The 23,987-nt window shown below is 45.1% G+C and overlaps 1 protein-coding gene across 5 annotated transcripts in view; it reads left to right on the forward strand.

The window, feature by feature from the left end:
* TACC2 (transforming acidic coiled-coil containing protein 2) overlaps window positions 1-23,987 on the forward strand; it is a 114,066-nt gene that overhangs the window by 15,784 nt on the left and 74,295 nt on the right. For 3 of the 5 annotated variants that reach the window (XM_064431508.1, XM_064431507.1, XM_064431506.1), the window contains one exon: window positions 23,603-23,728. In XM_064431508.1, coding sequence (XP_064287578.1) covers window positions 23,603-23,728 — 126 coding nt within the window. Of the gene's footprint in view, window positions 1-3,184; window positions 8,777-23,602; window positions 23,729-23,987 lie in introns of those variants that run through there. The other 2 variants (XM_064431511.1, XM_064431505.1) reach the window with 1 other exon arrangement.

Genomic DNA, 23,987 nt, shown 5'->3' on the forward strand with positions numbered 1-23,987 from the left:
AACTTTTAGGGCCATAGCTTTATGTTGGTTGTATTAAATGGGTTGTCTAAAAATACATGTTCCCTGAAAGTAATTATTGATTTAATGTAGATTGGGTTTTACTCAGGGGAATTATCCTCAGCATGTGGTGCAATTTCCCAGTGGTGCTATTCTCTTTAAAAAGAGTGGAAGATAATGGGACTAGGTGTGACCTTAAGGGGTCATCCAGTCCATCCTTCTGCCCTAAAGCAGGATCAACTGTGCTTAAGGCATTCCCAACAGATGTTTGTCTAACCCCAGCATGTCTTGCAGACAGAAAAGCAAGATTGCAAATGATGAAAAGGAAGATGTAGGATATGTTCCCTGAATAGTTTTCCTTGTTAGCTCCATCAGAGGGAGAAATATAAATAGAGATATCCCAGACAGGTCAGTCTGGGCCAATCCTGCTGAATGAAAACTCAGACCTTTCAGTTCTGTTGTGTTCTGAATAAAACACTGAGTGAGCTGCAGCAGCAAGATGATGAATCTGTGCTACCCCACTCTAACAGTGATAGTTTAACTCACTGTCACAGCCTGTGCCAGCACTCTCATTTTAATTCCATTCAGCATACATTAATTACAAACTTGTCCCAATTCCTTCATCTGCTCCTCAGTAAAATGAACAACTTTTCAGCATTTTGGAATACCAGAAAAAAATTGTTTTGATTGATTCATAATGCTGAACTTAGTTGATGGGATTGCCATCTCCCTTGAACCTGCGAAGACACAAGTTTATTACTATGGCTCTTGACAAAGCTGACACCAGTATGGCAGTAGATAGTTCATGGGTTTGGATATTGTCACCAAGAATATTTAACCAGTTCAGACATGTCTGGTACTGTTTCATATTTAATAGCTGCAAACAGAAGTCCAATGTAACAAAGAAGTCGTGTGTAAAAGTCTTAAGAGAAAATTGAGGCAGATGAAATCTGAAAAATGCAAATATATGATGATGAATGCTCTACATAGTGAACATTACCAGCATTTCCATCCCAGATTTATTACTGTGCATTTACCAGCTCTGTTGACAGATGGGATTAATGATGAGTAAAGAATCGGAGATTAAGGATAAATGATAAGTAGCAATTATAACTGTGGACGGTGTTTTCTACTTCTTCCAGTGCTCAGTTTCACAGAAGGTACAGGGGCTTTCCCTCCTCAGCCCCCACCCAGTTCTGTTCTCCTCCTGATCACTGTATCTCTGACAGGAGCTGGCTTCCAGGGCAAAGAACCCTGGGCACAAAACTGCTAATGAGCAATTTAGTCAGTAAGAAGATAGACCTGCAACACAGCAAAAAGCCTGAATTACAATTGACTCCCACTTCTCCACCCCCTCCCCAGTTCAGTGTTGTGGTTTCTGTCCCTCCTCTTCTAATTAAGCTTCCCTGAGTGCAAAATTAATGTCAATAATAAAGTGTATTCCTTGCTTGGGGAAAACCTCCTGGCATCTCCCTGCTGTTTGCTCATGCCCTGTCATGCCCTGTGTTGTCAGTGATCCAGCAGACACCAAATATTCTATTGCCATCTCTGCTATTCCCAGTGTCAGTAAATTTCATATGGATAAGTGTTTTCAGTGTGCTAGAGAGAGAAGAATTCCTCTGAGCAAAACCATTTTCTGAATATTTAAATAAGATGTATTGGTGCTATGAATTAAATGTTCAAACCTATGCCAAGCATTGCTGAAATTTGTTTAAACTATATATGAATTGTACGTTATATTTTACTTTAGATTTGAGATTTAGCCTTAATACAGGCAAATTTCAATGGCTCTTTAAAGACTAATTTGTTTTCCACTGCAATGACTCCAAAGAAGACTTTTAGGACCTAAGACACTCATATTCAGCTTTAGGTACAGCTGTCCCTAAAGAAATTTGTTGGGCAGTTCTCAGAATAAGGAGAGGTCTTGGGCCCACCTGGAAATGCATTTTGTGCATGGCAGCACAGCCCAGGATGCTGTGTTTGCATAAACACAAACCTAATCTGCAGGACCCCAGAGCTGGTCACTGACTCACTTCTCCATCAAGTGTTTTGTGTGTAAAACTTGGGCACAGAAGCAGAGAGAGGCTCCTCAGATTTCTGGAGATTACTGAAAATCCAATCTATGCTTGGCTGTACAGGAGGTGCTTTAAGCATCTTTTCTAGCTCCCATCTAAAGGGCACTTGGAATTTCTGAAGTGTAACCTGTCACTGCTAAGCTGTGGCAAAGCTCTGAGCCTCCTCTCCCTGTGCAGCTGTGCACTGACCACCCAGCACCTGGCAGAGTGTTTTCTGTGTCCTGCCTTGCTTGGGGTTCATTATTTTATGTCAAGTAAACACTGCCTACATCCATTTTGAAATAGATGTTTCTGTCCATATTCCCATGCCCAGGCATGGAAGGTGGGTGAAAGAACAAGGTTAACATGGCCTGCAAACCTCAGTGTGGAAAAAACTGAGGTCCACACAGTGAAAAATACTTAAAATAACTTTTCCTTCTTGCAGTTAGTCATCTCTGATTCAGTTTTTTCTATCTCGTCTTTAATGGGTGGAGAAAGAAATCACACCAAGGGTTATAGCTTGGATGCACTGAAATCAAACACTGCAATGAAATGAGCTCATCATCTGGGTGTGGATGGTGGCACAGCAGCATCCCACACTGGGCAGGGTGAGCCCTCTGACCTTTTGGTGAGAAGCAACTGTGCTGATTAGTTGGAGAAAACATTCAGCAGATGGGCCCTCCTTAATCTTCTGCTACACACTCGGGGACAGCCAGATAACAGCACTTACTGTGTAGCTTTGCCAAAGTAGTCTCTTAGAAGCAGAAACAAAAAGCCTTTCTTTAAGGTGCTGTGGGTTTTCCAGTGTTTTTTTTTTCCTGTTTTTCCCCTGTTGCTCATTTAGTCTGTCAGATGTGTGTCCCCTCTCCCCACACTGAGATTTTGGAGTGTTAAAATGCATGCCATGTGCACGGTGGCTCTCAGGTAAGACTGGGAACATACTTCACAGAGTAACAAGCATTTAAATCACTGTTCATCTGATGGTTTAACTACTGAAAGCAGATTATCAGCTTCTCATGCATGCACTGCATGGCTTTGAAACATCAGTGCCACAAAACGGTTTTTTATTCTTTGCTTCTTATTCTTTGCTTCTTTATTGACATGAAACAAATAAACGTTTCCATTGTTGGCAGCATCGGTAATGAAGGCATCATTAGCCACAGTGCTGAAGAACAATCCAGCCCAAATTCCAGCCCAAATTCCAGCACGGGGTCTCCAGAGGGGACGGGACAGAGCACTGCCTTGCAAGAGCAAGGAGGACAAACAGACTCTGATTTCTTAAAGCGCTCTGCTGAAGCAAGGGAGAGAATCCTGCCTGTCACAGACTGTGCCAAAGGACCTGTCACAGGCAGCAGTGACAAATCACACCCCTCAGACTGCCACAGAGCACAGCCATCACCAGGGGATGACAAAGAAGAGGGATCAGCACATGTGGACAGCACTGCTGCCTCCTGTACCCAAACCAGCCAGAATGAGCCCAGAATGCCACGCCAGGAGCCCAGCCCTGCACTCGCAGCAGTGCAAGGAGCCACAGCAGTGAGTTTGGGTGAATTAGGATCACTCCAGCAGGATGAGCAGCAGGGTGGTTTGAGGGAGCCACATGGCAGCACGTTTCCCCGGGGTGAAGCAGCAGGAGATTATTTTACTGCTCAGGAGGCCGAGCAGCAGCGAGGAGTTTTGGAAGTAGGTCAGCTGCAGGCAGCAATGCAGCAAGGTAGACAGAACACAGATGGTGGAGAGGGTCTGCTAATGAAAAAGGAAACCTTAATCCCAAATTATCCAGCAACAGGAGGCTCAGACGGTGAAAAATTTGGAGCAATTGTGAATGCACAGAGAGAGATCTGTAATCTACAGATGAGGGCTGAAACAACAGCTAAAGGGAATGAGGCAAATCCAGCTCTATCTGGAAGCAAAAGGGAGCAACCAGAACCCTGTACTTTAATGTCAGAGCTGCCTTCTAGCCCTCCAGATCTCTTCCTGGTACCAAAGCCTGAAGAGCCTTCAAGGGAATGTGTGCCTGGAAATGGCTCTCAAGATCCAGTGAGGAGTGAAGCAGTGAAAACAGCCTCTGAAAAAAACAACCCCATTTTTCAAAGAGAGCTTCAAAAGGAGGATGAGCTTGTTAGTGCTGAGCAGCTCAGTGTGCCTTTATCATTTGAGAGAGAGGAAGAAGAAAAATCAGCTGTCACAACTGAAAGCCCAAAAGAAGCCAATAGCAATGAAATTATAAAAGCTGATGATGTGTCTAGAGAAAGCACCACGCTTTCTGAAACAGAAAGCATTATCAGTCCCACCAAGGAAAATTCAGTGGTAGATAAAAGATTATTACTGGAAGAATATGCATTAAGTGCTTCTTTGAGCAGATCCACAGAGCTGTATCAAAAAGAAACGGGGGTGGATGTAACAGGAGGAAAAAATGGAATCAGAACAGAGGGTGCACAAGTGTCAGAAACAAGTGATTTACCTGAGGGCTCGAGTGGGGCAGGAAAACAACTATTGAGCTCTGTTAGTAGCCACCACCAGGACATGGAAAATACTCACTTGGAACACAATGCTGAAAAATTCAGTCTTTGTGAAAACACTTCAACAGGTGACCTGGGGGATGAAGGTGGGAGAAAGCCTCTGAATTTGGGCAGTAACTTTGAACTGGCCAAAGGGAATTCCCAGCCTCATGGTTGTGAACCTGAACAACAAATGAGCAAAGAGAAAACAGCTGCCCCAGATGGCCTGGAGAACAAACTCGTGGCTTCACCAGAGCTGGCAAGGGAGGAATGCCCAGGGAGTTTTGATTGCTTTAACACTGAGGCAGAAGGCAAAACTTGGGACCAGTCAGGCTGCAACAGGACTGAAAAGGTTTGTTTAGACGGTGCACACAGTTCACTGCTCCTCCACCCTGGGAACAATCATGTTAAGCAGAGTAAGCAGGACGAGTCCTGGGAAAAGGCTTTTGCTAGAGAAGCTGTGTTGGAGTCTGAACGCAAAGCTGAGAGTCAAGACAAGCCTGAGAGCTCCAACAAGTCAGGAGAAAGTCCAAAAATGCCTGAACTAAAACTTGATCTCCAAGCCTTAAATGAGTTGGCAGGGACTATGGAACAAAGCAAGGAGGCCTCACAGGCTCTGGAAACCAAAGAACAGAACAGTCACATCACCAAGGCACCTCACAGAGATCCAGAGCAGGAACCTGCAGCTGCACACAGCAGTGCTGGGGATGGAAATCAAAATGAGGGTGTTCAACAAGAGCAGCACCAAACTGCAGTGAAAAGTTCTGTGGAGGATGAAGATTTGGCTCAGAAAAGTAAATGTAAATTGGATGTGCAAGCTCAGCTGGAGCAAGTGACTGCAGAAAATACAGAGGTGGCTCATTCAGAACCCCCCAAAACTGCAGTCAGCACTTCAGGACTTACTGATCACCAAGTTCACATGGAGGAAAGGGGTGACAGCCACGCCATTGCAAACAATTGCCCCTCTGAGAGCTCTTCAGAGGTCCTGGAGTGCAGTGTCCCAGAGGGGCAGGAAAATGAAGGTGTTCCAACAGCTCCTCCCCAGGCAGAGCAAGCAGAGCAGTCGCTGTCTGCTGCTGGTGACAGTGGCTGGAGTTCAAACACAGAACTCGAACAGCAGGAGCACCAGAGCAGCCTGACAGCTGCCAGCAGAGCAGATGCTCAGCAGCACAAAGGAAGGGCACCCCAGCCCGAGTGGGACCCAGACAATCACAGCAACATACCACAAACACCTCCGGGCATTTCAAACACCCCTGACAAACAACCTTCTGTGCCAGGTCCAGCACTGCCCCAGAGTGGTTCTGACAGGCCAAAAGAACAGGACAAGGATGACAACAGAGCTGAGGATGTGAGCAAACACGGGCACAACACTTCTGGTGTGACCGCGCTTAATTTGCGGGATTGCAAGGAGCAAAACAAAACCCATCTCAGGGCAGGAGAGAAGTGCTGCAGTAAGCAAAACTCGAGCAAGCCCGAGCAGGGTGATAATTCTTTGATCTCAGCGAGGCAGCATGAAGCAGCATGTCAGAGAGATACGTTTTGTAAAGAACTTGAAAAGAACGAGCAGCCAGGCAGCGCGTGCAGGAGAGAGGATAATGCTGGTGAGAGCTGGGCTGCTGCTGTAAACTCTCTTCCAGGGACACAGGATTCAGCAAGTGCCACTAACACATCACAGGCTTTGCCAAGAGATACAGAAATAGCACATGCTTCTGATAATTCTGAGAAAAATGATCCCCAAATATCTCGTCCAGAAATGCAAAGGAAAATGCCATTAATGGCAAAAAACTCAGAAAATATTCTGGCTGCTGATGGGGGAATCATCCAGAAAGATGGAAACCTGGAGAGGAGTTGTGAGGACAGTGCTTCTGCCCCAGAAACAAGCAATATAAAGCCTGATACAAGTCCAGGAGCACAAGGATCTCCTTCACCATTACAGGCACACAGGGAGGACATTCCCACTGATAACTCACATAAATCCAGCTGCATTCAAAATGTAACAGAGCAGCCTGGTTATTGTCAAGCAGATTTTTCAATTTCTGCACTCAGCATTCCCAGCCAGCAACCTGGAAACAACACGGACAAGAGTACTGGGGGTGGATCACTAAATAATGAGCTGGAAGTTGCAGCATCCCAAAATATCTCAGAAGGTGACTCTAATTTGCAGGGTCCACCCTTAGGTCCCTCACCCAGGGTAAGCACAGGTAAAGCAGCAAACTCAGAAAACAGCTCTGCAGGGAATATGTGTGTGAGTGAAAAAGAGTGTCCAGACCAAAGTTTTCAGGGTGATGGAGACAAAATGTTTGCCCTGTCAGAGGCTTTGAATGTAGGGCAGAGAACTGGAAACTTATCACACTTCAATTCTGAGAAGCTGAAGAAAGAGATCTCTGCAATTAAATCCAAAAAAACAAAAAGTGAGCTAAACTTCAAAGAACAGCAAAGTGACAGTTCAGCAGAGTCTCTGTTAGCACTCCCTACTACAGAAGGGAAGCTGCTGAGCCTTTCATCACGAGGAGGCTGTAATGAGGAAATTGCAACCAATATCTGCGTAGATGACAAGCACGGTAAGATCTTAGAGAAACCTGGGAATTCAGAAAAAATGGAAGAGCTTTCAAAAGAGAATAATAACATAACCAGGGCAGACACCAGTGTTTCTGAGCAGTCTGCAGAGAACTCTGGAAAGGAGCATGAGGCTCTGACTTGCAGCTCTCTGGGCATTGGCTCCAGCATCCCAGACTTCAGGGAGCACATCAGCCAGATTTTTAAAAAAACTGTCCACAGCACACTGAGTGCTGAATTACCCCAGCTTTTGACTGAAAACCATGCAGGCTTCAAGCAGAGCCCAGTGGCCAAGGACACAGCAGAACTCTGTGGTGCTGAGAACTTCTCAGAACCAAACAAGGCGGGCGAAGGAGCTCCCAAGGGCACCTCAGAAGCAGAGGGGCAAGAGCTGTCTCTAGCTACTGAGATTTCCTGCAAAGCTGCCGAGGGCAAATATCTGCAGCAAGAAAACACAGGGGCAGAACTGCCACCAGCAAGTCTCCAGGACCCTGAGGAAAGCAGGCAGCCCTCTGGCTGTTTAGAAGTGGCCCCTGGCTTGGATGGCGCTCCATCTGCTGAAGAAGCCCCGGAAAATCTGCAAAAGCCAGGCAAACCCACTGAGAGCAGTGAGATGGAAAGAGAGGAGGGCGTGTGTGCTGGTGGCGTTGATCCTGAATCACTAATAAGCTTAGAGATAAAGAAGCAAGGACCAGCTTCATTTGATGGGGCAGCAGCAGCGGAGAACTTCCCTGCGTGTTCCGAGAGCCAGCAGCAACCCACCGGAGCTGTTATCTCTGCAGGTGATGGACAGGGGAGGGACGTAGAAGATGCTGCTGGCACAGAGGGAAATAACTTAATTACAGAGCCAGCTCCCTCTGAAGAGGATGTAAGTCTTCCTGCTGCACAGTGCCAGGATCCTAAGCCAAATGAACAGGAGAAAAGTGAGCACGGTGATGCAGACGCTGCCAAGAGCATCTCTGACATGGCAGCTTCAGCGCTCGTCCCAGGAGGATCTTACAACCATGAGGAACTGCCAGACAATTTCAGTGTGTCACCTGAGGGAAAGCAGGAGGCAAACATTCACAGCAATTCTGTGCATGACATTAGGTCTCAGAGTGACATGCAGCTGATACAGGATGAAGCAGCAAATACAAAATGCTTGGAAACATCGGGAAACTCTCGAGATGCACAGCAAGAAAAGAAAGTGACCATGCATGGGTTAATAGATTACTTAAAAACTGAAGTAAGCCAGGATGATTGCTTGCAAACTGACTGTAAACTAGAGTCTGGCAGTATGACTGAGGGAGATGTGACAGAGAACAGTGACACAGTGCTAAGCACAGCAAGGACAGGTAATGAAAAAAGTGGAGACATCCCTGAAACTGGTACTGCAAGGATGTTAGTCACTGCTGAGGGAGACCTAGCTATAAACACGAGCACTGAGGAGCAGGAGGCAGACCTGTACAGAAATCACTCTCCAGCCCTCCCTGTGACGGAGCAGGGTGAGCATTCTTCATGTGCAGGTCTCGTTGTTGCTGAAAACCAGCCAAGCAAGATGAATTCAGAACACGAAGTCTCCCCCCAGGATGCCAAAGGAAAGCTATCACCGCTTGCATTAACTGAGCCTGAGAACCCTGACCTCAGTGAACTCCAAGATATGGCTGTGGCAGGATTACCCACTGAAAGGTATTTACTTTGAATTACTACGTGGAATGCTTGGCAGGAGCCCAGGGCTGGAGAGGGGTGCAATTTTCCAGGCAGGTGCCCGTTGTCTGGGCAGTTTGGGAGGGCATGTCATTTACTCTGTTCTTAACTTTATTTTAAATATATGTTGCTTCCAAATGTGGACTACATGGAAAAAAAACCCCAAATCTGTAAGGACAGAGAGGTCCTGAAAGCTGAGGAGCAGAGTTCTGAGCTGTTCCATGTGCTGGGCCAAATTCCTGTCCATACCTGTGTGGATTTGCTTCCCAACTCACCTCGTAGCCTGAAGTTAGGCATACAAATTGCACTTCCTAGCCTTAAGTTAGGAGACTTTTGCCTCAGTTTTGGTGACCCAGTTAAATGAGACCTGCAGCATTCACATGGTGTAGTGCAATGTTTAAAAACAAGCCTAAGGAGTAACCCAATTACTCACAGTTAGTTGTCCGGGCCTCCCTCTCATCCTCCTGTACAATATAATTGCACTGGCAGTGCCTTTGATCACCGTCTTATTCAGTGTTTCTAATGACATGGAGTTGTTTCAGATGTGAATTCTTCTGAGCTGGGACTTGTGAAGCCTCAGAGTTGCTTTTTTTGGTTTTATTTATTTTTATTTTCCAAACCTAGCAGTAACTGCTTTAATAAAGTCAGAGTTTTTGGGTTTTTTTAATGTGCTTCTACTTTGCTGTTTGAATTCCTAGTTTGATGTGCAGTTAATTCAGCATAATTAGGATGTTAGAACAGGTGATTTCCCTTTATCTAGTCATGTTACTGCTTCCTCTGTAACCTCAGAACTTCCTTGCACACTGTCCCTCTCTTTTCTGTATCAGAGGAGGCAGGGATGGCAGAGACAGCAGCAGAGCACAGGGAAAAGCTAAACTATATCAGACAATGGCAATGAATGGTCTGCAGAGGTGGAATCTTTCTAAGGAATCCCAAAAACATAGATGGCACTAACTGACCAAGGAGGGAAAATGTCCCACTGCCACACTCCTTCAAGGCTGAGGTGATAAAACCATATTGTAAGTGAAAATTCCTGAAGTGGTTCAGTTGTGGTGAGAATGTGGGAGAGTTCTGCCTGCTGGGATGGAGGCTGAATGTCACCTAATTGTGTGAGCAAAATGCATATTAGAAAAATATTAGCAGTGTTGGAAACCAGGACAGCTATATGACTTTCTCTTGAAGGATCTGCCTATAAAATGACAAGGAAATTAGACCCTGTTAATTCTCTTGAGGCCCTTCCTTTTTTGTTTGCTTCCCTTCACAGTGGGTAGCTTTGAAATTCCCAAATTGCTGGCAGGGGCTGGCTCAGGAGCCATAAGGGACTCAGGGCAGTGCATAAGTCTGTGCATGTGTTTCATATCAGGGTGGGTACCATACTTTAAATAAATACCTGTGGCAGGCAGGGCAGGGCTCCTGAAACAGCTGCTGACAATTCATGGAGTAGTTGCTTAATGCTTGCATATGCTTCAGGAATTCATTATCACCTGTTTTTCCAGCGTGAGGGTTTGCATCAACAGGCAGCTGCTCATTTTGGACTGTGGCTGTCCAAAAGGCTGAAACACTGGGGACTCTCAGAGGGCCAGAGGAGCCTCTGCTCTGCTCAGGCTCATTTTTAGAGCAATATGCATTTATATCTCAAAAAAAAAAAAGAAAAAAAAATAAAAGCAGACAGCCTTAGCTGAGCTGGCTGGTCTGTCTTCATCAGGTCCAATACACTGACCAATCCAGTTTTCCTCTGAGATTAAAACTGGGTTTGTTTGTATCATTAAATTTAAGGTGTATTCCATATGCTGTGCTGTGTATGTCAGCCACAAAGCCTTGAGTGCTTTGCAGTGGTTTATTGCCCTGTCATCCTTACAGAGGATAAACTACTACAGCTTTGCAAAATGAGGTGCACGTTTCTAAGAGCTGGCTGTGAGGATAAGGACCTGAGATAAAGAACTCCAGGGAGAAAGATTCCTCCCCAGCTCTCAAAATAAATATCAACAAGAAGTAAATTATGTTTAGGAGAAGGAAATGGTTCTGAGAACCATTCAGAACCTTCTTAATGAGAAGGTTCTAAATTATTTCAGGTTTTTTTTTCTTCCCCTTCCACCCCTTCTGTATAATCCCTCTCTTACAAGATCCCTCATATTGAAACCCCACTGAATTGTGCATGAGGGGGTAAAGTTGTGTGATCTGACTCTTAAATTCTCATTGGGATTTCTTCCTGGAGAGGAAATAGAGGAGTTTCTTCCCTTTGTGGCTATGCCCTGGTGTTGAGGTGAGCAGTGAATCCAAGCACTGCCTGCAGGGATTCCTGTCCCCACCACCTTTAGGGGGGCAGCTCTGGTCAGCCGATGAGGAGAGCCCTCATGTCTGCAGGCAGCACAATCACTTCCCTGCAAATCTGCACTAAAAAGGACAGTCATTTTTGGAAAGGAGATTGTGGCTGAAGCCACACTTCCTTGTGGAACTACAGCTGTGCCAGTAGCAGAAGCAGGGAAGAGTTGGATTTTGGCAAACCTGTCTGCACTTAAAAAAAAAAAAAACCCAACCAACTTGCTTTGATGTTTTTAACTCTCTTTATCAAGTCAATAACAGAAAAACCTGTATTCCTAATGGCCACATTTGGGCATCAAAATGTCATTATTCTACTTATTTGGCTTCCATTGGCTTCACTTTTCTGTCTGTGGCTTACGTGGAAAGGAAGACCAGGACTTGAGTTGGCTTTTTTTCGTTTGTTTTTCCTCCTTTTGCAATTGATACTCACATTTGTGTAATGTAATCCACACGTCTCTCTTTTATGGAGGGAGGGTGGAGGGACTCCTTAAGTGCCTGAAATGTTCCTGTTTGCACCATGAACTGCCACAGATGTTGGACAGAGCATGGAATAAATTGGAAATGATGGCAAAATTGTAGGGGTGTTTAGAGGTGGGATGGATTTTTTGATAAGCTGTTGTAATTCAAGTGGCTGGCACAGGCAGGCTGGCACTGTCTCCTGGAAAAAGTTCTGAGGGAGATTTTGGAGGGGAGGCTGTGAAGCCACCCCCAGATGTGCAGGTACAGAGAGCACACTGCAAGTGGTGGCTGATGTGTTGCTTTGGCAGAACTCTGGGTTTGTTCACAAGCCCCTGGGTGTTGCAGGCTCCCAGAGATGCTCAGGGCTCAGCTGGGCTGGGAGTGCAGTCAGGGAAGAGCACAGGGAGCTGTGACACCCTGCTCTGAGAGAATGCAGAGCTGTGCTGCACTGACTCCCATCACTTACCAATCAAAACAATATTTTTATATGGGATGTACATGGCAGCACTTGGAGTCAGCAAAACTACTTGAAAAACATTCCTTCTGTCCTCTGCATAGGTCAGACAAGATCTCTAAAGTTGGTCCAGACATACTTTTGGATTTGCTTAATTCTTTGTTCTTGCCATCAAAAATTGGCAGGTTCAGTAACTCCAGAAAGAATGTTCACTCCTTAGTAAATATGACTTGGTCTTTTTTGTCTGCATGACAAATACAGTATTAAATATTTTAACAGTCTTGCTGGATGAGGTGGGGAATGTAGAACTGCTTTTCAGATCAGGAAAGTGGTTTTGAGCACTAAGGCTTTGTTTTGTTAGCATCTGAAAACAAGAGTTTGGAGCTAAAAGGAAACTTGTCAAAACACTGACTATGCAGTTCTTTATTTCCTTATTTTTTAACTTCAAAATCGATTCAGGTGTTTAGCATCTCAGGCTCACAAAGCAAAGGGAAAAGTAGCTGGAGGTGATTTACACATAAATGAAATGCACAAAATTAATCAGGTTATTTATCTCTCCTGCCCTTCTTCCTTTGTATCTGAATTCTTTCTCTTTATTTTCCTCCCTTCTTACTGTCATTGTCATCTTTAGTAGGTGCAGCTGTCAGTACAGTTGTGCCTTTGGAGATGCCTGCAGTCCTGAACTGAATTAACAGGACGGGCACTTCTGTGGGAATTTCATCTGTGTGAAGTCTGAGACATTTAAGTTTGGTATTTTTCTACTCACAGAAGAATAAAAATTAAGATAACTTTGCTCTTACCCAACAGACATCTCCCATTGCTTTCTAGGAAGTGAAAAATTACTTTGATTACTTTTTTCCCCCTCCTAATTAGATTTCCCTAGATGTATTTTTCAACTTTGCTTCTTCCAAGTTTTCTCAAAATTATTTCTGCATCTTACAGATCCCCTGTTCTCTCTGTTTCAACACAATATCTTCTGGCTTCTTGGAAAATTGGATATACCATGGAGCTTCTTCCATGGTCCCTCCATCTAATAGAATATGCAGAATAGGATTAGCCCCAGCTTTGAACCCTGTGGAGGGCATCTCTGAAAACAGAATTACAGACACAGGGATGAAGAGCTAGAACTCCACAGTTGTTGCATTACCCTTTTCTATTTTTCCTCCTATCTTTTATGTTGATTCTTTGGAGCCTGTCTTATCAGTACTGATCCAGGTGTGTGGAAATCTACAGATGCATTGCTAAAAACAAGAGGGGATTTTTTAGTTGTTGCAATTCCTTAATATCTGGGTACCCTGGGGAAAAAAAAAAGTTATATGGATCTGTTTGGGCCTGTTCGTGTACACTCACGTCACAGGCTAATTCTTATATTCTCTTTGGCCTAGAAGATGTTCTCCCTCTCAAATTGCAGTAATAAGTGCAGAAGTGTTAATTGCTGCAGTCAAAGGTGTGATGGCTCTGGATTCTAAGGTCCCTGTGAGATGCTGATTGTCACCATCCTGTGCTGTGGGGAAGGACCAGCCCTGAAATGTGATGGTAACCTCCTCCTCCTCCTCCTCCTCCTTGCTGAAATGTGCTGGCACCTCCTCTTTGTTCAACCCTTCCCCAGCGCCCTGTTTGGTATCCACCATCCTCAGTGAAATAACCAGCTGTCCAAAAGTGCCCCAGGACTGCACAGGGTTGTTTCCAATTTAATTTCACTAATTGACTTGCTTTCCCTCCTGGTACATTCCTTTGCAGACAGCTGTGGCAGAGGCTGCAGCCTGCCCTTCAAGGAGGTAAATTCTGACCCAAAATCTCTGCTCCACTGAGTGATCCCAGCTAAGGACTGGCCCTGAGCCTCTGCCAGCTCAGGCAGGGACAATTCTGCCCTGTCCTGCCATCCTTTCCCACCCAGACCACCCTACAAGCACTGAACCCACAGTTGTCCTGCTCTGCTTGAACAAGAGGGGTGTCTAGGTGTTTCAACAGCTAAAAAATCCAATTAGGAAGACAGGCTGTATGTAGGCAAGGAGGATTTAAGTGATTCATTGGCCTGGTGTTTCCCAGCCTCCAGCTTGTCCATCTTGGCTTCTCTTTGTCCATGGTGCTCTGAAAAACACGGAGCATGTGCTCCATGAAACTCATCAAACTGCCTTTTTAAAATTCTTCTCCAGACTGGTTTTCCTAGCTGCTTTGGCTATTGAAACACAAACAGTGTAATCAATAAAGCCTTTTAAATTTTTTTTTTTAAGGCACTCAAGAGCTTATGTAAAATCTTTGGAATTTGTAACCATGATAACATTGTTATGCTCTCCTAGCTGATAGAAATATCAAAGCCAGCTAAGAATAACTCTGCAGCAGACAGAGAAGATTGGATTTGTTTCCTGGAATGGAAGCAAAAGCATGAATACATTGCTCAGTTACTAACAACTATGGAAAAAAATAAATAGACACTTAAAAATTCCATTTCCCCTTCCTAACAATGTCATTAGACACTCAAAAGATAGTTTCACAGAATATTTAAGTCTCCAAAATTTTCCACATCTTCTCTTTTTTTTTTTTGAATGTTGTGATGATACATTAAACTTATATTACATCTACCATTCTCCAAATCTTCTTCTGATAGAAACTCCAAATAAACCTGATTTGCTAGAGAAGTAATTGTTGGAATTTGTGAGGCTTTCCGCCTAGCCTAGGCTTTTGTGAAAACCAGAATTACTTAATTGGAAATTGGCAAAATAGCAGTTTCCCATCACTTTCATCCTTCAAGATGTAATGGGTTAACACTAAACTTTTCTTAGGATTAAGGTGAAAATCTGGGAACTTAAAGAGACAGCCACCCTAAAGCCTCTCTAGTACAGATTGCTGGGAAATGCACAACCTAATTTTCAGCCACCACAAATGATGGTTGTGGGCAATTTGTACGTGGAAAGAAGTGGAAATATAAAGTTCAGGTGTTTGTTACAGACGTGGCTTGGTATCTCAGGCAGGTCTCTGCAGTTAATTGGGTCTGTGGTTTTGCAGAGTGAATGACTGTGAACCTCTGGTTAGGAAATGCAAACAAGAAACTCCTGTTCTGTTCTAAAACTGAGGTACATTTATATGGATTTGTTGCAGAAGGGTCTCAAAATGGGCACCAAGTTTTCACAAAGAACAATTTAAAATCACACATACATTTTTTGTAAGGCCATGTTGTGACAGGCCAAGGGAGAATGGATTTAAAATCAAAGCGGGCAGGGCTAGATTGGATATAGGGAAGAAATTCTTCCCTGAAAGGGAGGTGAGACCCTGGAACAGACTTTCCAGAGCTGCTGTGGCTGCCCTTGGATCCCTGGAAGTGACCAAGGCCAGGCTGGACAGGGCTTGCAGCAATCTGGGACAGTGGAAGGTGTCCCTGACATGGCAGGGGGGTGGCTCCTATAAATGTCCCTTCCAGCCAAACCCATTCTGTGATTTCACAATTTACATTTTTTAAGTGCCCCCCGGTATGTCCCATCCTGATGCTTTCTGGACTTTCCTTGCAGGGCTCCCTGTGAGCCAGGGAAGGGTTTGCACTCTGGCACAGCCATCCTGTGGGATGTCTCCTGCTCCCAGTCCCTCTCATCAGCTGCTCTGGTCCAGCTCTGGCCTCCAGAGAAACCTCTGCAAGGCTTTCCTTGGCAGCTCCTTGGCCTGCCCCAGCCACCCCTGCCCTGTCCTTGTCTGCTGGGAGCTTTTCTCTTATTTCCCTGTGTTTTCAGCTGGTTCCCTCTGTGCTCCCCAAGCCCTGAGTTCAGGTAGCTCAGGCACACCTGAGCACGCTGTTCCTGGAGTTTCAGCTTATCAGGTTCCCACATTTAAATAGCAGAGGGCACTGGGAGACAATTGGAAGTGTTTCTGTGACAAAGGTGGCTTGAAATTGCTTCACTGTAGGTCAAAGGGTTTTGGCACAGCAAAAGACTAAGGAATAAACAGGTAGAGGCATGTTGTTTGAGAAAAATTATAATTTATTCCAAAAATGCTGGGTTTGGTTCTGTTAGCAGGAACATGGCTTGTCTGTGGCCATGGCTTTGAGCCAGACTGCTGCTTGCAAAGAAAATAAAAATTTATTTTAATGAATCCTCCTCTTTCCAGGGCTTCCCTCCCCCCAGGGCAGTTATACCTGCAGAAGCTATTTGTGAAATGGCTTCCAGATGGCAAAAGAGGTTAACGTCCCCCAAAATGAGTGGGGGATCCTTGTACCTGTATCAAAAATCACAGTACATTTTTTGATGGCTGGTTTCCTACTGCTTGGGAAGCAGGATATGATAGAGAGGCTCTCCCCAGAAAGTTTTAATTCTGAGGTTCATCTTACCTCTTGCAGTCACAGTGGGTGCTGCTGGCTCTGATTCCTGCAGCCAAGTGAGCTCTCCCCACACCATGCACAGGGTTTGCCCCATGAAAAGCCATGCCCTGCAGCCCAGGTGGTGCTGGCACTCTGCATGTCTTTCAGCATTTTAACCCATGGCAGTGTCTGGGGATCATTTTGGTATTGTCTTCTATTTCCTGTTCAGGTATCTCAATTGTTAAAAGCAGCACGTGGAGGGGAAATAAATCTGTCTTCTCCTTTCAGACTAGATGGAAACTTCTCCTCTAACACAAAATTTACCGGAACAAAAATCTGTTGCCTCTTTTTGTTTATAAAAGATCAGACAAGGGCAAGAAGTAGAAACAGTTGACTTCTCTAACAAAAGATTTTAAAAATTAAAAATTGAACAATATATTTCCCCCCTGCAGCCCAGCTCTGAACTGGTGCTTTGAGAAGCCCACGAGGTATCATTACTGTACCTTAACATTAAAAGGAGATGCACAGTCCTGCTAGGGGCTGGACTGAGCTCTGAGGACAAAGTTTTAGTTTCATCACCCAAAATGTGGCTGGCACACAGTTGAGGAGTTTGGAGACCTGGAATCAGCTGGGAGACAAACTCAGCTGAACTGAGTCTCTGTAACCACAGCATTTTATCCAAAATGCTTACCAACTGCCCAATCTACCAACTCTCTTGCTGTGGGAGAGATATCACAAAGATTATGGTTATTGTATGGTGTGTTATAAACATGATAACAATCTCTCTGGGGAGAGACTCAATTAATTACTTGGGTGCTGGCAGCTCGTACATGCAGTTTGGTGTATCCCCATGCAGACTTAAATCACCTGTAAAGCCCTTCTTTTGTGTTGTAATAAACCCATAGGAAACCCAGGAGATTAATAAGGGCAGGCAACTAATTAAAACTGCTCAATTTTCTTCGAGGTAAAGAAACCTGTAAGAAAACAGGTAAAAACCTACAAAAAAAAAAAAAAAAAAAAAAAAGGAAGAAAAAGAAACTCATAAGAAAGCAGGTAAAGGAAGTTATAAGGCAGGTATAGAAATCCATGAGAAAGAAGACAGACCTATGAAGGAGGCAGGTAAAGAAATCTATGGAAAACCAGGGTGACTTTAGGAGCTGAAATCCAACCCAACAATTAAGCCAGGATTAAAAATGGTTTGGTTTAGATTTTTAAAAAATCTACTTATTTAGCTATAAACACATAATGCTTCAGTGAAAGTTGCTAAAAGTTTTAGTCTGCATCCTGAAAACATTTTAAAAAGTTCTACTCAGAGTTGGGCAGAACAACTGAAACTTTAAAAGAACAGAAGTTGCCAAACGCTATCAATTAAACCAGGCTCTTACTAAGTGGCTTTTAAAGCCTTGGGAGCTGTGTGTGTGCTTTAAGCCTTACACACACCGTAATTTAATCTCTCCACATCCCCTCCCCTCCAGCGGATGGAAACGCCGAAATTCCACCGTAAAACCGGGGAGAGGGGGGGAAAAAACGCCAATAAAAAAGAAGCCACCCCAGGTGTGCGGTGCTTGGCTGGGCTAGTTGCTGTTTTCCGCCGCTTTGCTGAGGGAGCTCCGCGGGCCGGGCGCGCCGCGCTGCCCCGGGCCCGGCGGGGGAGTACCCGGAGCCGGGCGCGGCACCGCGGCCGCTCCGGCCTTTCCTCGGGGAGCCTCATGGGAGGAGCCTGCGAGCAGCAGCTCCGGGCTCGGATTGCTCGGCCTTTGTAGGCTGCCGGAGCAGCGGAGGCAGCGGGGTTGGCGGTGCCCGGCCGCGATGCTGGGGGCGCGGGGCGGCGGTGAGCGAGTGAGGGGCTGCGCCGGGGGGCTGCGCTCACGGCGAGGATGACTGCGGGCAGGAGCGCTGCTGGTTGTTTCCTGCCCTTGGTAAGTGCACACTTGTGAGTGGGAAAGTTACTTTCCCCCCCCTCTTTTTCTTCCTTTTTTTTTTTTTTTTTTTTTTTTTTTTTTTTTTTTTTTTTTTACTTCTGGAAGCTGTTGCTCCCGCTCCCACAGCGCTGCCTCCAGCTCTTGTGAGGATTAACTCTCCTTTCCCCCTTCCCAAAAATAAAACCTCAGTGGTTTTGTGGCTCCTGCCCTGGTTTGGGGTTTCTGCTGGAGTGAGGAGGAGACTCTGTGTGCGTTGTTTGAAGTGAGGAACTTCTGCTTCGGGTTTGCTGCTTGGGAGCTTTGGGGATTTGGGAACTTTGCAGTCCTGCTCCAGTGACATCAGGACGTGACCGAGAGCCCTTCCGAGCCCTTCCCAGGCTCCGAAAGCTGCTCCGGGTGACGTGATGGGCTTTTTTTAATGGTTGACAGTTATTACAGCAAATATGCTTATTCATCCTGTGCAGGCGTGATTTGTCCTTCTGACACTTTTATGTGGCTTTCTGCTGTCCCTCTTTTAGTTTGCAAAGGAAGTAGTGCTGTAACACATGTGTCAGTGCCTTTAAGTATTTGAATCCAATATAGTTGTGTTCATTTAATGTAGTAACTCACCCTGAATTTTAATGTGACCACAGTAATGTAGAACACTCAAAAAAATTCCTATTTTATTGTTACAGCTAATCAAATCAGTGATCAATCTGGGTGCACATGTTACAGAAATTAAGGGGTTCCTAAGCAAGGAGGGCTGGGTGAGAGAGGAAGTGCAGGCCCTCAGGTAATGTGATGTAAACCCCATCCCCTGCCAAGATAACTCCTCTATCTTGTCAGGGTTTCCACAGCGAGTGCCAGAAAAATGCACTTTTTGGGAATGCCTGTGCATGGTCCCAGCAGAACCCCAGGAGTTACCTGCGGGCAGTGCCAGCTGCTGCACAGCTGGGCTGCTTTCCACAGGTGGGAATTGCCTTCGGGAAGCCTTGGCAAAATGATTTCATATCTCCAGAACCAGCTCCTGCCCTTGCTTGCCTTTCTGGCGTTGTTGGGAGGGAATTGTGCTGGAAGGGAAGGGACTGTCCCGTTGCTGGAAGCGCAGCCGTGTGTCCGGAGCTGGGCAGCCACGGACTGTGGCCAGCCAGGGTGGTGGCATGTCCCTCCCTTGGGGACAGCTGTGACTCAGGTGCTGCCCCACCCTCCCTGCGTGCTCTGGGCACCGTCACCCAGCAGCACCCAGACCTGTTCTGCTGATTCCTCGAGTCCTGCTCGGGGCAACACCGTGGAAATCTGGAATAATTCCCCCAGGAGCCAGTTCTGGTCCCTTGGTGACAGTGCCTTTTTTCCAGAAGTGTAGCTCTGCTGCCATGCACTGGGCATCAAACTCGTGTTCCCCCTCTGTCACAGGGGTTTTATTTGCTTTTATTAACACATAATTAATTTCTTGCATACCTTCATCGCTGTGTTTGCACAGCTCCAGCTCAGCAGGGCTCAGCCTGGCCCAGGCTGAGCCTAAATACAAAGTGCTGGTGTGACTCTCTTAAGGTGTAGTTTCTTCTTCAGAGTATGGCATTTGAGAGATTTTTCCAAAATCACATATTTAAATGCATAAGTAGGTCTTTTGTTGGGTTTACAAAAGGCAGTGTATTGCCCAAAACTTGAACTTTTGACTGTGAATCTGTCTTTAGCTGGTAAAAGTAAAACCTTGGTTAAATCTAAGCACAGTGACCAGCAAAAGTGATCCCCAGTCTGAGCTTTTAAGCTGTTGCTGGTGGATGGACTCGTCCTGTGAGGATGGATGTTCCCTTAGTTCCTTAGGAAATAAAGCCACACTTTCCATTTTAACTTTAGAATCTCTTTTTTTTTTTTTTTTTTTTTCCTGACATGCTGTTGATATTCAAATGGGTTTTAAATTAAGTAGTAGTGCAGGAGGGGAAAAAAAAAAGAGGGGTTTGTTTGTTTCTAATGCTTGGCTTGTATCTTATGCAGCAGTTCTGAGCTATTCCTTAAAAAAGTTTAGCTTTAGTTAGTGATACCTGTAATGTTGATTCCTTATATGAGAAATAACTTCTTACCTCCTTCTCTGCTGAGTCATTGATGGGGTCCCAGAAATCATGGAAATACTTTTAAAGAACAGAAATACCAAAGGGACATAGAGTTACTGTAACAGGTTATTGTTTTTGTTATTGATTTTTCTAGACACCAGGTTTATTTCAGTGAATATGGTTAATGTAAGAGATAAGTTGCAAGCTGAACTGTGAAAAGATAAATATTTTGAAGGAATTAATAAAATTGATCAAATTTTATGAGGTACAGTGTGTTTGAATGAATGATTTTGTAACTGATGTAGGTGCTGCTAGATCTTTTTCCTTTCCCAAGAATTGCAGTGTAAGAACTTAACAGAAATAGCAAATTATCTCAGTATTTTTCTGGGATTGATTAATACTTTTTCTTTTGTATGGGTAAACTGAAGCTCAAAAATTTGGCTGTTTGGCCCAAGGTATTAGAAAGCCAAGTGTGAATTGTAAAGGATTTTGTTTGTCAGCCTTGCTGTACCCACTGAGAACATCGTGTGTCCTGAAGAAAACAAAACAGTGGGTGATGAGAGCAATGAGAGCTCAGTCCTGCCTTGTGGTTGCTGGTGCCATTTTCCAGAGATTTCTGGAGTAAGAGCAGGATCCACAAATCTTGCCCTTATCTCATAAAAAGCAGCCAAATGTTTGGGGCTGGGAGATAGCAGAGTTTGAAATGCTTATTGGTTTCCCTTGGAGTAAACTTGGAGCTATTGTTGAGTGTTCAAAGGGAGCCTCATCCAGCTCTCCTGATTGGAAAAACATGGACAGGGAGTAAATGCCAAGACCCAGAGCTGCCTTCTGTCTCCAGCACCAGTGTCAGAGTGTTTTATAACTTTCCTATGAAATTAGGGCTTTAGGGTCTGCATCTCAGGGATGTCAGGAGGAGAGCAGCAAACAGACCCACCAGAGCACCCAGCACTCGCTGTCTCTGTGTCCATGTGTGCCAAGTTGTGTCCCTGTATCTTAAATTTCTGCCTTGGTCTGAAGCCTTCTTGCATAGATGGAGTCAGGCTGCTGTGTTTAAGAAGAAATTAGACAGGTTTATGGAGTTATTTCTCATTCATTCGTTGATATATAATGAACACTGTTGGTCCAGCTTTGCCTGAAACTTGTTATTTGCATAGCTGCCTTCTAACAGTGACTTGGAAAATCTCTTTTCAAGGCTAAGTAGAGGCCTTAAAAGTGAAATTGTGAAACTCAAGAGCCTAAGGACACTTGATGGGCAGTGTCTTTCTCTTGTGACACACTAATAACAGACTGAACCCCGTGGTCTTGGGGCTGAATTTAGTGTGCTCGCTGCAGCTGTTGGTAAGCAACTGCTTGTTAAACTGTGAGGTATTTTCCTGCAAACTATTTCAGTCATGCCTGTCATCAGCAAAATTTGGAAGCAGTTTTATGTCGATCCTCTTCCAGGCTCGACCCAGAACTGAGGCAGCAGAACGGAAAAAGCTCGTGGCCTTTTTATGGAGCTCAGTTCTTGAAACAAGTTTGGCCCTAGAGGCTGGTGGCTGCAGAGGAATGACAGCAGGGACCTGGTGGCAGGCCCTGGAGAGCCAAAGGCAGTTGAGATTCCTGGGAATGTCACTTGTGGAACTCGTTTGAGCAGCTCATGGATGGCTTCTTTGTTTGTGCAGCACAGAGCAGGGTGGCTTGGCAAGGAGCAGCTCCTCCATCACCTCCCCAGGCCTGAGTTTCAGGTTACTTTGTCCATAAACTATGAAAATCCCTGTCCAGGAGTTGGTTCTGCAGGAGACATGAGCAGCGAGGAGCAAACACTTCTCACCAGGTTGGGGCACAGCAGTTGCAGTTTGGGCTTGTGCTGTGCTTCTGGGTGTTTACAGGAATAGCCTTGGAGCTGTCACAGCAAGAAGAAAACCTGCCCATCTCCTCACTTCACTCATTGTGTACATAAAAAGAAATTGTAAAGTGGTCAAAATCTATTTTCTGAACGCTCATTTTAAGGCAAAGCTGAGGGGACACCCCAGCTGCAACTCAGTGATGAATGAAAACCAATCCCTTTATGATAATAAGCCAGAGGACTTTAGAACCTGTAAACACCTTGGCTCAAAGGTCCCTACAACAGGCAGAGCCCTCAGGTGTGGTTAAGCCAGAGAACCTGTGGGCAGTCAGTTGCTCAGAGCTGTAATTGTTTTTCCCACATGAACATGTTACAGAATTCTTTAGATAAAATATGGGAAGTGTGAGTACATTCAGATGGCAGCCTTCAGTCATCACCAGAATAACACTGACATTGTTATAGTAAAGTTTAACTGTTTGTTATGTTTTGTGATTCAAAATTAAATTACAGTAGGGAATCATCCAGAATCTCTGGATTTGAAGTTAGGTAAGGAGGTAATAATTTAGAGTTAAAGCTGAGTTCTGTGACTTAGAGCTTTTTATTTATGAGCTGGAGTTGCAAATGCTGAGTGACAGTTTTGAGTTTATGCACCTCAAATCCATCTGTGTATGGTACCATCCCTGTGTTCAGTGTTGTATTCACTAGGTAGTGCAGGAAACAGCGTGGACAGAAGGGATGAAAATCCATCAGCAGTTTAAGGTGACACTTTATGGTTTACAACTAACTTGAGAATTTTGGTGAATTTTAAGGAAAACTGATGGTTCCAGGGCCCTGATCTCTGGTGGTCACATGGCAAAATCAGGTGGAAGTAGCAGCAAAAACATTGTTTTCAGAGGGTTCCCATGGTTTAGTGTCTCTTAAAAATAAACAAAGTCTCTTTCTCAGCAAGGCTCCTTTCCTTATTGCTTCAGCAGTGTGTTTCCAAATGGTTTTGTTCAGTCATGAGCTGCTGGTACTCAGTTGCACTCTGCTTTTCCCAGCAATGGGACAAGGCTGGATGTGTCCCTGTGTGTGTTCTCCACAGCACCTGGACACCTTTGACTCTGTGCCCTCTCCAATGAGCTCCCCCAGCTCAGGTGGAAATCAACACTGAGCTCCTTGTATTTTATGTGGTTTCTGAGTGAGGGAATCTTGTAATTTCTCTTGTTCAAGCTGCAGCTCCATTTCTCGTTTGCTTTTCATAATCAGAAGCACAATGGGGTTCATTTGCTGTTGGGTTGTAATGTCTCATTGCTCCTGGAGTTGTAAGTCAGACAAAAACCCAGAGACTTCAGTCCTGTGGGAACAAAAGCAACTTAGATTAAAAATGCCAACTTCCTCTGTGTTCTCTGACACACAAGTTAGCTCATTCATGCTCAAGTCCAGAGATTCAGAAGAATAAACAACAGTAATTCTGCCATAACTCAGACATTAAAGGCTGCCTTTCTCTCTGTCTTTTCTCTCCACAGCCCTCCTGGGCCAGGTGATGATAATCAGTTGGCTTCTCCCCTGGATCCCTGTGAGCATCCCTCAGCTGTGTCTGCAGCCTTTGGAAATGCTGTCCCCGTGGGAGCTGCTGAGCTGACTGCAGCCAGGTACTGCCCAGAGCTGTGCCAGGGTGTGCAGTGCAGCCACTGCCCTGCTCCCTGCTGCACCAGGAGCTCAGCACTGCCTGAGGAGCTGCTGCCACCCTCCTCTCACGGATAAATGTCTGCTAGGACCAGCTGCTGATGGGTTTGCTGGGTCTGCCTGTATCTATCAGCAGAGAATTTAAATTCCCCCTTGTCAAAGCCTTCAAAAGAAGATTCTGTTTGCCCTTCCCTGAGATTCTGTCACTGCAGCGCACAGGAGGGT

Source organism: Passer domesticus, chromosome 8 (genome assembly GCF_036417665.1).
Source record: "Passer domesticus isolate bPasDom1 chromosome 8, bPasDom1.hap1, whole genome shotgun sequence".
Classification (NCBI taxonomy): Eukaryota; Metazoa; Chordata; class Aves; order Passeriformes; family Passeridae; genus Passer; species Passer domesticus.